This window comes from Gadus chalcogrammus, chromosome 6, assembly GCF_026213295.1.
Source record: "Gadus chalcogrammus isolate NIFS_2021 chromosome 6, NIFS_Gcha_1.0, whole genome shotgun sequence".
Lineage (NCBI taxonomy): Eukaryota > Metazoa > Chordata > Actinopteri > Gadiformes > Gadidae > Gadus > Gadus chalcogrammus.
This window is the reverse complement of record NC_079417.1, coordinates 5,792,982-5,809,088: the sequence shown is the minus strand read 5'-3', so window position 1 is coordinate 5,809,088 and position 16,107 is coordinate 5,792,982. Positions and strand designations below refer to the sequence as shown.

The window sequence follows — 16,107 nt, the reverse complement described above, 5'->3', positions numbered from 1 at the left end:
CGATAACCTTGCAAACGCCCAGGAGCTAACCAAGGTAGCGTACCGTAAACCTACTAGCATAGTGTCCTGACCAAGGTGATGTGGTGCAACTTACTGGCATTACTTGCACTAAGAAAGTTGGCATGTGAGTGTGGGTGTGTGTGTGTGTGAGTGTATGCGTTTGTGTTTCCATGCATTTGTATCCATGTGTGTGTGCTCCACAGGATGAGGAGGAGCAGGAGGAGGCGATCAGTAAGAAGCTGCTCCTGCAGAAAGCCAAGGAGGTGCAGGAGGTCAGCCCGATGTCTGCCGCCAACATCTCCATCACGGCGTAAGTCCCCAGGAACCTCCCCCTCTTTCCCCTATCCTTCAGCCCTGTGTCCCCTCTGTGTCCCCACAACTCTTCTTAGTAAGGGACCTTTAGCTGGGAACAGCGGGTTCCCAAATGCCATTTCCTTGTTGTTCCTTTTTGTCTGTACTTAATACTACTGTGTTATGTTCTGTGTCATCTGTATTGTTATCGTGTTCGTCCAGGGGCTTTGGCTGGATTTGACCAACAGTTTATAATTGGTTCTTGTTGTTTTTTCTCCCGTAAGAACCCCTCACAGCGTAGTACGGTGAATAACAAAAGGATAGCATGCTAACAAGAGGATGCTAGACTCACTGAGATGACTATTCACTGTTCAGAGTAAACGTACGGGAGAGTCAATCAGGTCTCCTGTGTTTGTTTTTGTCATCCAGGACGTGTGTGTGGTGTGAATTGTGCTTCTGTGTGTCGAGCTCACGTTGACTGCTAAATGTCTTGTTAGTGCCTAAATAGTGTGTTTCTATGGACATGTACTGTGTGTGTCAGTGTATATGTGTGTGTGTGTGTGTGTGGGTGGGTAGGTGTTTGTGTGTGTTTATTTTACAGCTCTTGTTTGGCTTGTTCCACTAGTATAGCTTATTGTTCATGGATATTATTTTAGTGTGTCTCAATTCTCCTGGGAGCTTTTGCCCACCCCATTTACATTTTGAATGCTTTACGTTAAACTTTAAATACTTCCATTAATGACTTACGTTTGTTTTATTTAATGGGGTGGTTAAAAGTCTCCACTCATCCGCCTTCCTGGTCGTTCCTGGGCCTGGCCGTTGTCAGGGTGATTTGTCTTGCAAGAAACCCCTTTAAAGAGACTATTATGGGGAGCAGGGTACTCAAACACTCCCTTCGCCTGGCAGGTAACGCTCCAAAACTACGGCAGTTGCCAATTCTGACCCGCGCAAACTGGCATCCAGAGACGTGGTTTGAACACGGCTAAGATAATGAATGAACCAAAGGTGCAAAGTACGGCCTGACGTGCACCCAGGGCAACACAGGACTGCTCTGTCTCTAACCTTGTCTGTGTGCTGTCCTCCCTCCTCTCCCCCCCCCCCTCCTCTCCCCCCCCCCGGTCATCTTGTTCTGTTTGTTTATTTTTGTGCATGTGCAGTTTTGTAACGCACAGTCGAGGTGCGCTCTCTCGCAGCCCATCCGTCTGCAGCGTAAACTCACTGTGAGTTCCGACGTTTCGTTGACAACTTTTACGACCGTTTGGTGTCCTCCCGCCGTCTCTCTCTCTCTCTCTTTCTCTCTCTCTCTCTCTCTCTCTCTCTCTCTCTCTCTCTCTCTCTCTCTCTCTCTCTCTCTCTCTCTCTCTCTCTCTCTCTCTCCCACTCTCTGTTGTTCTCCCTCTATTGTTCTGTTGTGATCGTTGGGGTTGATGGTGTTGTGATTGTGTCCGTACCGCACCATCGATGTCACCATGTGTGCGATTCGATGCCATCCGCTTTCAGACAATGTTTGGTTTATTTGGCTCGCAAGACGACACCCGTCACTGCAGTGTTCACGTCAAAATGGTTGCATTGTACATCACTGTATAGCGCTGTCTTTTTCAGTACAACGTTGGTTGTAAAAGTGCCCTTAGCCTGGCTAGCTATCTTCAAAAAGGATTGGTCTAATTAGCTAGTTTTATACAGTCACCAGTTCAAGCATCCCCTCTTCAAGTACAGACAAACTGTTCCTCTTATACTTTGAGTAGTATTTTCTATCAACCACTCACATTCTTCTCAAAACTACACAGACTGGTCCTCTTAAAAATAAAAATTTGACGGCTTTCACCGAACGGGTACATTCATCTCAGACAGAACATTTAATCTTCTGCCCTGTTTTTTCAAGGACCAACAAAACACGAAGGACAGAGAGAAGCTGTTGTTTGAACGCTAGGCTCAATGCTCACCATAGCATTCACTGGATGAATGACGCATGGTCTGCCGAGGGTTTCAGCTTCCAGCATTTTAGCTCTTAGCATTATGCTAATCGCTCTTTGGCATGTCTGATAGTGTGTACCTTCACAGAAAGCGTTGCAATCCCCAAACCCAATTGCACACCGATTGCAAACCATTTCCTAAATGTGAATTTAAATATTTTGTTGTGTTCTGTGTCTCCTTCTCTATTATTATCTATTCTATTTCTTGAATTCTTATGCTCCCAGCCAAAGTCTCTCGCTCTTTTCTCCCTAGTTTTTGATGTGCTGTTTTGTGTCGTGTTAGTCTTGAGTGCTGTGCCTGACCTCGTCAAGTCTGTGCCGTCTTATCATCTGCCTAACCTGTTTCTGTCACGTTGAAAAGCTTCTCTGCTAAGTCTCTCTCCCCCTCTGTGTCTCCTCGTGGCTCCCTGTATGTGTGGCTAGGAGTTATGTGTGCACCCCTGCCCATCACTACCTGAGGTAAACAGAGCGCTAGAAAACTCACGATTGCTACATGTTTTAATGTTAACGTCGTATAACCACTGGAAATGACTTCATGGACATGGTTCACCTTCATCACTATTCTGAGAGATGTTCAAAGTCGACAGAGAACACTGAACCTCAGAATGTTATAATCATCCAATCACCCTGTTAAACATCCCATGTTGCATTGAGGTGCTTTTGGTGTTTAGAGTAGCCAGATTTTATCAAACTTTATATGTGGTTCTGTAACAGGAGCAGCAGATGTCGTTGGTGTTGACGATTTTATGACAATTTTACGAACTTGAGATATAAATCTGTTCGTTAACATTTTCAAGATGGACACGACATCATAAATGTGTAATATATTCTTCATTTCAAAGTGCTGATTATTATGAGCTGGCAATCATTAAAATAATCTGTTTGTCAGAAAGCTGTTGATTTAGTAAAATGCTAATGGAATCAGACAGATGCATGGATACTTTTTTGTGACATCCCCCTGTCGTTCTTAGTGGAGGTAGGAGAGGAGACATCCCATCAACTAGCTCCCTCTCCTGGAGCTAAAACCCTAGAGAGTTTTTATAGTTTTAATACTGTCATTTCATGTTTATCAATCTTGTTTGCTTCTTGGTCACTCACTTTTTCACTCCCTTGGTCACTCTCCAGTCTCTCCCTTGGTCACTCTGTACATCACTCCAGCATGCAAGGATCAGTTCTGTCTGTCGCGCCCACTCCTTCTCTTCTTTTCTTCATTGGGCTATCACTGTGCGTCAATTCTTCGTCGGACTTCTGCCATTAAGGACATATCAAGGTTGATTCATGCCTCATTGTAAATCACAATTGACAGCATGAAGTCTTGGGAAAGAATGATGATTTTCCTCCACTTAAATTGATTTCTGCCATAAAGTACATATCCTGGTTGATTCATGCCTTATTGTAAATCGAAATTGACGTCATTGAAATCTTGGGAAAGAATGATGATTTTCATCCGCTTTAGCACAATTTGCGTTCAAAAACAATTCCGGTTCACTGTCACAATAAGCGTAAAGCCATCGTACTCAGGAGGGTAGAAACAGACCCATCGATACATTTCACCGTCTGAATGTCTTGTTTGTTCTGATGGGCTTCCCTCCCGTCCCCACCGCCCCCAGTAAGGAGCAGCAGAAGTCCCTGCGGCTGAAGTCGGTGTGGGACAAGCGGGTGGAGGAGCTGCGGCGACACAACCGGGCCAGCTGCGAGGCGCTGTACAACGAGCTGGAGCCGGAGGACCGCCTGCGCATCTCCGCCGCGCTCAACCTGCAGCCCAACACGAAGACCCACCTGGACCGCCCCCTGGTGGTGGAGGCCGGCGGCGACGGGGACGACGCCGCCGCGCCCGCCGCAGGTCATTCCGGTAACGGTAACGGCGGTAACGGCGGCAACGGCGGTAACGGCGGTAACGGCGGTAACGGAGGTAACGGCGGTAACGGCGGCAACGGCTCAAACGGCGCCCAGCACCAGCACCACCAACGCCACCATCACCACCACCACCCCAAACCCGGCGAAGCCCCCATCCACACCAACGGGGAGCAGACCACCGACGGCTCCGTCCCCGACGCCCCGAGGACGACGGCGGCGGCGGCGAGCCAGCCGGGCCGGCGCCACCACCGCCACCGGGAGCGGGACAGGGAGCAGCCCAACGAGAACGGGGACGTGTCCCGGGAGGGGGGCTACCACGTGCACCACAGCCGCGCCAAAGAGCACAACGGGTGCCGGGGGAAGGAGGGCAAGAGCGACAGCAGGTCCCGGAGCAGAGAGGGGGGCTGGCGGCGACACCACCTCCCCCAGCAGCAGAGCTCAGTGGACGAAGGAGGGGGTGGAGGAGACGCAGGAGGAGGAGGAGGAGGAGGAGGAGGGGGGGGAGGAGAGGGGGTCCTGGAGGGCGAGAGGGAGAACAGCCACCACCACCACCACCACCACTCCCACGGGACGCCCCGGGAGGTGAACGGCACGCTGCTCAGCGCCGGTGTTGGCGAGGGAGGGGGCGGAGGAGGAGGAAGGGGGGAGCGGCGGTCGCACCACAAGGAGGGCCGAGGTTCCTCCAACCGGGACGGGGAAAGGGGTTCCCGGGGCGAGTGCAGGACCAACGGGGAGAGGAGGAGACGGCGTGGGCACGGGGTCAAAGGTCACACCGGCGCCTCAGAGGGTGAGGAGGCGGCAGAGCACGACCAGACCAACGGGAACAGGTAGGGCCGACAGTCACTGCTGGGAGAATGGGTTTCATTTACTTGTTCCCCGGAATGATTTCATAAGGTTAACAGTTCGGGCAGCATTGTGTACTTAGTCTTCACCTAACTTACTTAGAAACAATACACTATTACTATCAACACCAACTAACTCTCTCTCTGTATCTCACTCTTCACTTTCTCATTCTCTCTCTCTCTCTCTCGCTCTCTCTCTCTCTCTCTCTCTCTCTCTCTCTCTCTCTCTCTCTCTCTCTCTCGCTCGCTCTCGCTCTCGCTCTCTTTTCCACTCTCACTCCTCTCTCTCTCTCTTTTCCACTCTCACTCCTCTCTCTCTCTCTCTCTCTCTCTCTCTCTCTCTCTCTCTCTCTCTCTCTCTCTCTCTCTCTCTCTCTCGCTCTCACGCTTCTCTTCTCTCTCCCTCTGTCTCTCCCTCTGTCTCCCTCCATCTCTCTTGTCCCTCTCCCCCCTCTCTCCAGGTTTGGTGAGTCTGAGGGGGACTCCCTGGCTGTTTCCCCCCAGCAGGTCCCTGGGGTCCCCAGCTGGCCTAGCGACGGCTTGGAGGACTCTGACAACCAGAGGAACGTGAGACGCACTGGGCAGGGCTCCACCTACCTACCCCCAGTGACCATCACCTCCCCGCCCGGCGACTCCACCCTGATACCCAGTATGTCCTGCAACACTGGGACTAAGGTCTACTGTGTTTTAGTCATGGCAGAGCCAAACTCCACCACCACTTGTACATTGGTTTGCATTAGATAGTACACACATACATGTGCATTTACCTCGCGTTGATGCCACACTCCTGTCCACAGCTTATTGAAACTTAAGGGCCTTGTACAGGGTTGCCAGAAGCTCCTGCAATCCCCAGAATATACGTTGACATCGTCTGTGTGTCTCTCCCAGTGAACAGTATCGACAGTGAGACGGCGCCGATGAATGAGAAGACACTGGAGGACCTGGAACAAAGCAGGACCAGACCCATCCTGCCCTACAGCTCCATGTTCATCTTCAGCCAGACCAACCCGTGAGTGCCCCCCCCCCCCCCCCCCCCCTGTCGGTGCGTCTGTATGCCTTCTGAGTGACTCCCTCTCCTCCTCTCCTTTCCCTGTGTTCACACGTGTTGCCTTGGCCGCTCCAGTTTCCTCTACCCCCAAAAAGACCGTCCAAAACGAATCCTTCTTAGGTTAATACTACTGCCGGTGCCCTTGACCAAGGCACTAGCCAGTAGACCTGGAGTCGTTCCCCGGGCGCTGCCCAGCACTGTTTTGCCTCGTTTCCACATCCGTATGTTTTTCGTATCCGTGCTTCCGTAAATGTACGGAAGGAGTCGCTAGTGTTTTACGTACGGACATGAATTTATTTACAAAAAGATGGGGGAGCGTATGATAATGGCCGTTTTTAGGAGACCGGTACTTTGGAACATGAGGATCGACATATACAGAGATAAAAACAAAACCAACCAGGCTTGGAAAGAGATCGGCGAGGAGTTTGGCCTGCCAGGTACTTACATGTTTTGTGAAAAACACAATAACTTGCATACGGTATCTCCGTAAAACGACGGCGAAAGTAAAAAATTTTGGAACGTATATTACGGACATACCGGACAGAAATTGTGCGGAGGGGAGGAGTCTCGGAGGAAAAACTGACATCACGGAGAATCACATATTAGGAATGAATGGACTTTCGGTCGGAGACGGTTGGATCGCATACGAGAATGTACGTGTGTGGAAACGAGGCGTCAGGGATGGGTCAAGCGCAGAGATCACGTTTCGTGGTACAGCACTTGTACGTGTGCGATGACGGATAAAGATCTTCTTCTTCTTTCCTGCCCCGGTGTTTCAGAGTGAGGCGTTTGTGCCACTACATCGTGACCATGCGCTACTTTGAGATGTCCATCCTGGTCGTCATAACGATGAGTAGCATCGCGTTAGCCGCGGAGGACCCTGTCAATGCTCACGCCACTCGCAACAACGTGAGACCCACACAGACATGTGGACGCACATGCATGCGCACACACGCACACACACACACACACACACGCACACACACACACACACCTACACACACACACAAACACACACACACACACACACACACACACACACACACACCTACACACACACCTACACACACACACGCACACACACGCACACACACACACACACACACACACACACGCGCACACACACACACACACACACACACACACACACACACACACACACACACACACACACACACACACACACACACACACACACACACACACACACACACACACACACACACACACACAAACAAACATGAATTATGTGCAGCACGGAAGAGAATATTAAACACATGTTATGTTTTGTTGGGGATCTTTAAAAAAAGTAATTTACTTCAGCCTCACCGGCGTTAAAATATGACCTCAGTGCCACCAACCCGTGTTTTAATCTCTCCTGCGTAGGTGCTTAAGTATTTGGACTACGCCTTCACGGGCGTCTTCACCTTCGAGCTGGTGATCAAGGTGAGTGGCGCCGTGGGAAATCTGTGCCCTCGATGTGTCTCTGTTGTGTAGTTAACAGCCTACCCCGCCGCCGGGCCAACAGACCCTCGGCCTCCTCGTGCAGCTTAATATTGGCGCCACACTGTTATCTAAGGGACCGCTCAAACAACAAAAACAGCCTTTTTTTAATAACACAACAGCCAATTTGGTATTGTTTTCCTACTGTTCAGCTCCCCGGCGCTGGGCTGTTGTCTTTTGATGCGCCTTCCATTTTTATGGTTAACTCCCACTGCTGGGCTCGGTGCGATGCCAACCCGTCAACAGAAAGAGAAGACGCAACAAAATGTTCAACAACGACCAATCGCGAATTTGGGCAGATATATTTGCAATCGTAAGAAGTCGTGATCTTGTGGAATCCATTGTTACCGTTAATAAGTTGAAATGGCACCGTTGTGCACGTGGGCCCGCTCCCTGATCGCTCCGAGCAGTCGTCACAGAGCACTCTGCCGTGGTGTTTCTGAAGAAGCCGCATACTCACTCCTCATTAGCGGAGAGGGCTTCAAAGTGTTAAAAATTCAAAAGGCTCCACAGACCTCATAATATATGACACCCCATCTCACCCCACACTGCAAAAAAGATATTTTTGCTTTGTAATAAGCAAAAGTAACTGCCAATGGAACAAGTGAAAATTGTCTTGGTAAGATTTCTTGAAATAAGACATTATATTGAAGCCTAACAAGATAAGAGTGATCTTGAAATTTGCTGGGAAAACTAATTTTTAGCTATATTTTACTAGTATTGTGATGTAAAAGATGTGTTGTAAAAGACGATTCATCTTTTACAAATAACACAGCAGCTTAAAAACCTAATGACATGTTTAAAAAGCTTGTTTAACCCGAGATATGACTCAAAACAAGATGTTTTCAAGATAGTTTCACTTAACAGAATATTCAAGATGCACTGTCTAAAAACAATCTCGTTTATATCACTTAAATCTTGAGACCCACACAGACATTAGAAAAATATACTTGCCAAGATTTTGAGTTTTTGCATTAAAGTCTCTAAAACAGAGGAAAAACCTCAAGGAAGAACCCAGAAGAGGGTCCCGCCTCCCAGAGTTGGTTAGGGGTGTGTGTCCGATCTAAGTTGTAGATCTAGTCGCGGTGTGTTTCCAGGAGGCTAGACCACAATAAATGTGTGTGTGTTCTAGATGGTAGATCTAGGTATCCTGCTGCACCCTGGGGCGTACTTCAGGGACCTGTGGAATATCCTGGACTTCGTCGTGGTCAGTGGGGCGCTGGTGGCTTTCGCTTTCTCGTAAGTTCAAAGATGACCAACCTTTTTGTGTATTGAGATTATGCATTTGCACTCAACCACGGAACATGGCTAAACAAACCGACGCTGATCTGTTGTACAATATTCTAAAGACATCGTCGGGATTCTACATACTTTGCCGTTAAGTACTCAGAAATACACTATTGAGTCTCTGAACCTCTTGATTTGAGTTATGAAGTGACTGTGACCCCTGTTCTGTTTTTGTGCTCGGATCGCTTGAAAGGAGCTTCATGGGGTAATGTCCAATATCCGTCTCTCACTCTCACTCTCACTCTCTCTCTCTCTCTCTCTCTCTCTCTCTCTCTCTCTCTCTCTCTCTCTCTCTCTCTCTCTCTCTCTCTCTGTCTCTCTCGCTCTCTTGTCATGCTTGACTGCCACTTTTCATTCACCTGCGAGAGAGAGAACATTTATTATGCTGCAAAAAACAACTAAATATCCACCAGCACAATAACATTTCCATCCTGTGTTCAAAATTCCTATTGGCAAAGTCAGAGTAACCAATCAATGTTATTGTATCTACAAAAAAATACTATTTTGCCTTTAGCTTATTTCAAACAACAATCATATTGATCTCCTTCAAAGATCAACTGGGGGGCATAATTCTTCATTTTTATTTTCCCTTATTATGAAACTTCTTTATTGACATGACAAGCAAAGTTTCAAGTCAGGGTGGGCAGATGTTTTTTGCAGCGAGTGCTCCATCCATATAGACAAATACCACTATCGTCTGTCTGCCTGGAGCTCCACCCTCTCCTCCACCCAAGCTGATCCTCATCCTCCACCTCTGTCGCCTCATGGATCCCCTCACGGTCTGGTCTCCTCACTCTGCGTCACCATTCTGTTCCATCACTTTGAGAAGAACCCTTCCCCTACGATGCCTCTGATTGAAATGGCATCATACCACCTCTTCCATGTTTCACCTGAAGATGTCTGCCAAAAATATTCTCTCCTCCGTATGGCTTGCTGTAAGAAGGCCCGTCAGGGGTCCTTGGAACACCTCTATTCCGAACAGGAATGGGAATACAGATTCCTACGTCTAACTTTCAACCCATTTCACGATTTTCGATTAATATATTAATTGATAAGGCTAAACGGCGAAGCTTTGGCTTTCTTGTATTAATTATGATGGCATTTACATTTAACCTTGAGCTTGTAGAACACAAACGTTCAATTTCAACAACCTCTACAGAACTCATCTGGTCATTTAAAGTGTGAATAATACAGCCACACTTCTTACACAGATCTCTTTTATAATGTCAAAATTCGTCCTATGTCCTTACTAAAGGAACTATGGGTACTGTGAGTACTCCACGTACAGTAAAGATGTAGTACTGGTTGTAGTACTATGTGATCGACCTCATACTTCACCCATGCATGGTGGCCATCCAACCATCTTTAGCAGGAAAGAGTTTCTGTGATGTTTCATTTCAGGTTGACCTTTTTGAATTTTCTTTAATCCCCACTCATCAGATGCCGAAGCCTCAGTCTGCATATCTTTTGTTGGTTTAAACCACAAAGGCATGCTGGATAATGTAGAGTTGGCTGTTCCTTTTACAAGCGAGTTCAAAGACCAACTCTCGACTAGAAATTGTTGATTCCTTGTTGTTGAATGATTTTATCCGTGTGTGTGTGTGTTTTTGTGTGTTTGTGTGCTGCTCACATCTGTGTGTGTGTGTGTGTGTGTGTGTGTGTCTGAGTCTGAGTCGATAATTGTGTTCTGCCTTATGTGTTTTATCACCTATTTTTATCCAATTAGATCGCAGCACAGTGTGACCAGGTGGGGACCCACCCTATACCCTACAACCCCCCCCAAAAAAAATCCCCCCCCCCCCCCCACCTCGTCCCCCGTCGCACTCTCCATCTACGCAAGCACTGTCTGACAGCATTCAACTGAAACTTGTTTCTCATTTTGTTACAAAAATGACAAAATGAAGGTTTTTCAAATGGCTTTCAGACCCCTTCCATCTCCATGGCAGTTATGTCCTCGTATTTCTACTGAAGAGCATGCATCAAGCATGCTCCTGCATGTGGTAGTCAGCCAGAGTACTGGAAGATTGGAGGATGAAACAGGTTAGAGAGAGAGAGAGAAAGAGAGAGAGAGAGTGAGAGTGAGAGAGAGAGTGAGAGTGAGAGTGAGAGAGAGAGAGAGAGAGAGAGAGAGAGAGAGAGAGAGAGAGAGAGAGAGAGGGGGGGGAGGGGGAGAGGGGGAGGGGGAGAGGGAGAGGGAGAGGGAGAGGGAGTTATCTGATAATTACTAAATCATTACAGCTGCTGTGCTATTTTGAGAGTTTCCCAGCACTAGAAATAAAAAGCACATATGGGGTGTTCAGGTTTGAAATGCTTGGAGATTTACTGTATCAACGTTGCCTCTTCAGATACTATCTTACACAGTGTGTCATGCTCATTCACTAATATAAGGGAATTTACCTTGTTTAGATGAATATCCAAGCTTGACCCTCTGTCTCTGAGGATTGAAGAGGTTTTTTTTAGGAGGTTAAATTAATAATGAATCAACAGAATTCTAAAGCCTCCAGCATTTGTTGGTATCAAGGTGAATCAGCTCAGTGACAGAATTGTGACACACTGTAAGGTGATAACAGAGATACATGGAAGAAATCTTATCTCAAAGTCTCTCTCACAACCTTATATCCAAACATAGTTATGGTGAATTCATTTACAGGTCACTAGGGAGCAGTAAGGGACTTGGGGGCATCTTGCTCTAGGGGGCCTACAGGTTAGACTGATTACCTGGATGAGATCAAACCCAGTACCTTTTACTGGGATTTGGGAAACCTTAGTCATTAGATCCCATAGACGTCGTATTATTTTTCAGCAGATCAAACATAATGTTTCAAAAAGAAAAGGAGTCTTTCTCAATCTCATTAATGACCTTTAACCCTGGTGAACATGTTTAGCAACTTACCTTTGCATGAAGAGACTAACATGTGTTGATCATTTTATAATCTCACCTCATTGGCTCATGTAACCACGGTTACATGTTATAGGTACATGTTTATGAACACTGGCATGTTTTCTGATTATCATAACTTAAAACACAGAAGATGTCATCATTAAGGAATGACAACGCAGCGCATGAAGAGTTTCGCTCCATCTCCGACGCAAACCACATGCCTGTGGATTGCCATAGTTTAAAGCTTAAGGGAAGCTTTAAATGTTCAACCTTACTTTGGGTTCATCTGTCAATGTAGTGTTCAGTTGAACTTTCGATCCATTAACCATTCGTCCTTTCTACAGAGTTTGTTTTCCTTTACTTTTTTATTCTGCATTTCCTGTCCATGTGTGTGACTAAACGATGTCTTTCCTTGCAAACAAACCTATTGACACATAATTTATTTATTATGGTATTGTTGTATTTGATATTTCTTTTAAGACTTTGAAACCTTCAATGTTTGCGGGTAGAGTTCCAGGGGTTTTAGGTAGTGAAAGGGGTTCTGGTGAGGTCCAGGGTTTCCAGTGAGATCAAGTTAGTTCCTTTCAGTTCCAAGGGTTCTAGGTAGGTCTAGGGGGTTCTTGGGAGTTCAAATGGATCTGTAGAGTTATACATGTTCTAGTAAGTTCTAGTTAGTTCCAGAGGTTCTACGGGTTCTTGTTACTGATAGTTAATTCCAGGGGTTCTACTGAGTTCTCCAGGTTCTAGTGAGTTACATGGTTTCGACTTAGTTCTAGGGGTTCTAGCAATTTCTAGGGGTTGTAGTGAGCTCCATGGGTTCTATTTAGATTCAGTTATTTCTACGGGTTCTAGTCAGCTCCAGGGGTTCTAGTTAGTTTCAGTGAGTTCTAGGGGTTTTAGTGAGCCACAGGGATTCTAGTTAGTTTCAGTTAGTTCTAGGGGTTCTAGTGAGTTCTAGGGGTTCTGGATCTCATTCTGTGTGTTTACCTCCAGAGGGACCAAAGGGAAAGACATCAGCACCATCAAGTCCCTCAGAGTTCTCAGAGTCCTTCGCCCTCTGAAGACCATCAAGCGCCTCCCCAAACTCAAGGTATACACCAAACATCCACTGCACACATTGTGCACACACACACACACACACACACAACACACACACACACACACACACACACACACACACCACACACACACACACACACACACACACACACACACACACACACACGCACACGTGTACATGTTTGTCTATGTTTAAATATTTGCATATATTGACTTCGGTTTCTTGTCTCAAGTGTGTTTGTGTTTGGTCGTGTGTATGATTGCTCACTCTGATTCCGATTGATCTCAGAGTAAATTATTTGCTACAATTGCTCAGCTCAAGCCAGGTTCAGAATGGAAAAACAGTTACTAATAAACATCTTACATAGGCTTATGCAGACCTGCAAAGCAATTTACATGAGATATACATCTCCTTACAAAATGTATGCAACCTTTACTAATGTATCTTGTGTTTGTATGTTTTGTGTGCGTGTGTGTGTGTGTGTGTGTGTGTGTGTGTTGTGTGTGTGGTGTGTGTGTGTGTGGTGTGTGTGTGTGTGTGTGGGTGTGTGTGTGTGTGTTGTGTGTGTGTGTGTGTGTGTGTGTGTGTGTGTGTGTGTGTCCAACCAGGCGGTGTTTGACTGCGTGGTGAACTCTCTGAAGAACGTGCTGAACATCCTCATCGTCTACATGCTCTTCATGTTCATCTTCGCCGTCATCGCCGTGCAGCTGTTCAAGGGCAAGTTCTTCTACTGCACCGACGAGTCCAAGGGCCTGGAGAAGGACTGCAGGTCGGTGGTACCCCTCCCTCGCTCGCTCCTCGTGCTACACTTCGTCATTCAATACTCTCCTGTCCTCTTTTTCTTCTCTACCACCCTCACCTTTTGGGTGGTTATTTCCTTCTCCTCTCTTTTTCTCTTCTTTCCTTCTCTTCTGTTTAAAACAAATGAATTCCTCTCTTCCCCCTGTCTTCTCCCCCCCTCCTTTCCTCTCTCCTCTCTTCCCTTTTCCTCTCCCACCTCTCCGGCTATATCCTCTCTCCTCCTCTCTCTTCCCTCTCCTCTCCTCCCCTCTCCATTTCTCCCTTCCCCTCGCCGCCTCTCATCTCCCCCCTCATCTTATCTCCTCTCCTCCCCTCTCCTCCCCGTCCCCTCTCCTCTCCTCTTCACCCCTCTCCTCTTCTCCCCTCCTCTCATTTTCTCTCCTCTCCTCTCCTCTCCTCTCCACCCCTCTCCTCTCCTCTCCTCTCTCTCTCCCTCCGCTCATATCATGCTCCTCTCCTCCATCTCTCCTCCCTCTCCTCTCCTCCCTCTCCATCCTGTCCCCTCTCCTCTCCTCTCTCTTCCTCCTCCTCTCTCCTCCCTCTCCTCTCCTCCCCTCTCCTCTCCTCTCCTCTCCTCCTGTCCCTCTCCCCTCTCCTCCTCTCCCCTCCCCTCTCCTCTCCTCTCCTCTCCTCCTCTCTTCCTCCTCCTCTCTCCTCCCCTCCCCCTCTCCTCTCCTCTCCTCCCCCTCCCCTCCCCTCTCCTCTCCTCTCCTCCCCTCCTGTCCCCTCTCCTCTCCTCCTCTCCTCCTCATCTCCTCATCTCCTATCCCCTCTCCTCTCCTCTCCTCTCCTCTCCTCTCCTCTCCTCCTGTCCCCTCTCCTCTCCTCCTCTCCTCCTCTCCTCCTCATCTCCTCATCTCCTCTCCCCTCTCCTCTCCAGAGGTCAGTTCCTGGACTACGATAAGGACGAGGTGGCCTCCATGCCGAGGGAGTGGAAGAAGTACGAGTTCCACTACGACAACGTGCTGTGGGCCTTCCTCACCCTCTTCACCGTGTCCACCGGAGAGGGCTGGCCAACGTAAGATCAGTGTGGGGGCGTGGGGTACATTTTAGTCATTGCTGCCACTCACGTAATGGGGGTATAGCACGCTGGCCATCATCGATGATGAAGAATATTCCTAAAGTTAAACTATTGTTTGTAGCTTTCATAACTTAGAACCGTTGAGCCACAGCTTGCCTATATAAGGAGTAAACCATGCCGTGGAGTCACCTTGTTGTAAAAATATTGTAAGATGGGGGTGGTGGTGCAATATTGGTTATCATTGGGTATTATTTGTGTTATTTATAGCAAGGAGAATGCTTGGGATTGGCAAACAAAGTAGTGTCCTGCCGACACACTGGAAGTTCATCGTATGAATCCAGTCTCACTGTGGGGCTGGAGCACAACATAATGAGTATTTATATTAATTTACCTCGTTAAGCGACCACCCAGAGCTTCGTCTGTTACTGCAATAAAGCTGCCCCGCCCCCTTGTCGGCAGCAGACGCCAAGCCCCGCTTACCTCACACCCCAATTAAATATCACTTTCATCTATCATATTATCAGGTTTGATCAACTTAATAAGTGGAAATGAAAATATCTCCCGCTGTGCTTTGAGCATACCGGTTTATGCGTTGAAAACTAAACATCTGGTCGATAGCTCTATTTGACTGTTGTTTTTAACAGTGCATTGATTTGCACATTTTTAAATGCAAGGGTGTCCTGTTATTGAAGAATAATGCACCACATTGGAATGTTATTGACCCACCAGAATTGAGTGTTCAACAACTGTTTTATAAAGGCCAATAACAACACCCTCCCAGACATCGCTGCTTTATATGTTCTATAGGCACAAAATCCGTGCGAAATCTGCTAGCATAGCATATCAAACATGTCAACACCTTTTGCCTGGGGTTTAACATTTGTATTCCTGCGGTTGTAAAACACTGTGAATGGCCTTTTGTTTGAAGGGCTCTATAAATATGCCATTCCTTAGCATGTCAAACAAATTTAAATGTTTCACAGGTGACGAATGAGGTGTGATTGAATGTTTCTTGATGTCAGCGTTAAAATCTGTTGGGCTGTGTGCAGTTCAACCGACTTTGCTCGTGGTCAGCAGTGAGTGGATTTATTAATTAATTAGCGCTGATAACAAGCGCTGAACACTAATCTCATGCTTATTACGTCTCTACAAGAGTTGTCATTGTTCTCCTGTCGGTCGGTGATCTAAACTGTAAAGGAGCTGTGCCAGCACTTAATATGTCGATACAATGTCTATCTGTAGATACCACTAATTATTCTGCTTTTACCATGAAGGCAAACACAAATATGTTACATTATCGTCACATTTTTGGATTCATTATCATTTCATGGTTGTGACAGATTGTCTCTTTTTGTCATCGTCAATTCCTGAAATGTTGTTTTTAGCAAAACCTAAAAATAACCCAAAAATGATGATGATGTATCACGCACAGCCCTTTCCCTTTCAATGTCTGTTTCATGGTGACTTCATGATTCCACAAATGGTTAAAGAGATCACTTTACACTTACCCTAACCTAACTAAATCCACACCTAACCCTAAACT

At 47.1% G+C, this 16,107-nt stretch overlaps 1 protein-coding gene across 1 annotated transcript in view; it reads left to right on the top strand.

Moving 5' to 3' along the window:
• Nucleotides 1–16,107, top strand: part of cacna1ba (calcium channel, voltage-dependent, N type, alpha 1B subunit, a) — a 91,897-nt gene that overhangs the window by 50,044 nt on the left and 25,746 nt on the right. Inside the window, 16 exon segments of the mRNA XM_056592383.1 lie at nucleotides 1–34; nucleotides 204–310; nucleotides 1,449–1,511; nucleotides 3,875–4,122; nucleotides 4,270–4,589; nucleotides 4,704–4,948; nucleotides 5,425–5,612; nucleotides 5,852–5,972; nucleotides 6,791–6,920; nucleotides 7,398–7,457; nucleotides 8,647–8,753; nucleotides 8,995–9,006; nucleotides 10,528–10,548; nucleotides 12,676–12,772; nucleotides 13,351–13,511; nucleotides 14,424–14,561. The exon segment at nucleotides 1–34 is cut by the window's left edge and continues 34 nt beyond it. Coding sequence (XP_056448358.1) covers nucleotides 1–34; nucleotides 204–310; nucleotides 1,449–1,511; nucleotides 3,875–4,122; nucleotides 4,270–4,589; nucleotides 4,704–4,948; nucleotides 5,425–5,612; nucleotides 5,852–5,972; nucleotides 6,791–6,920; nucleotides 7,398–7,457; nucleotides 8,647–8,753; nucleotides 8,995–9,006; nucleotides 10,528–10,548; nucleotides 12,676–12,772; nucleotides 13,351–13,511; nucleotides 14,424–14,561 — 2,052 coding nt within the window.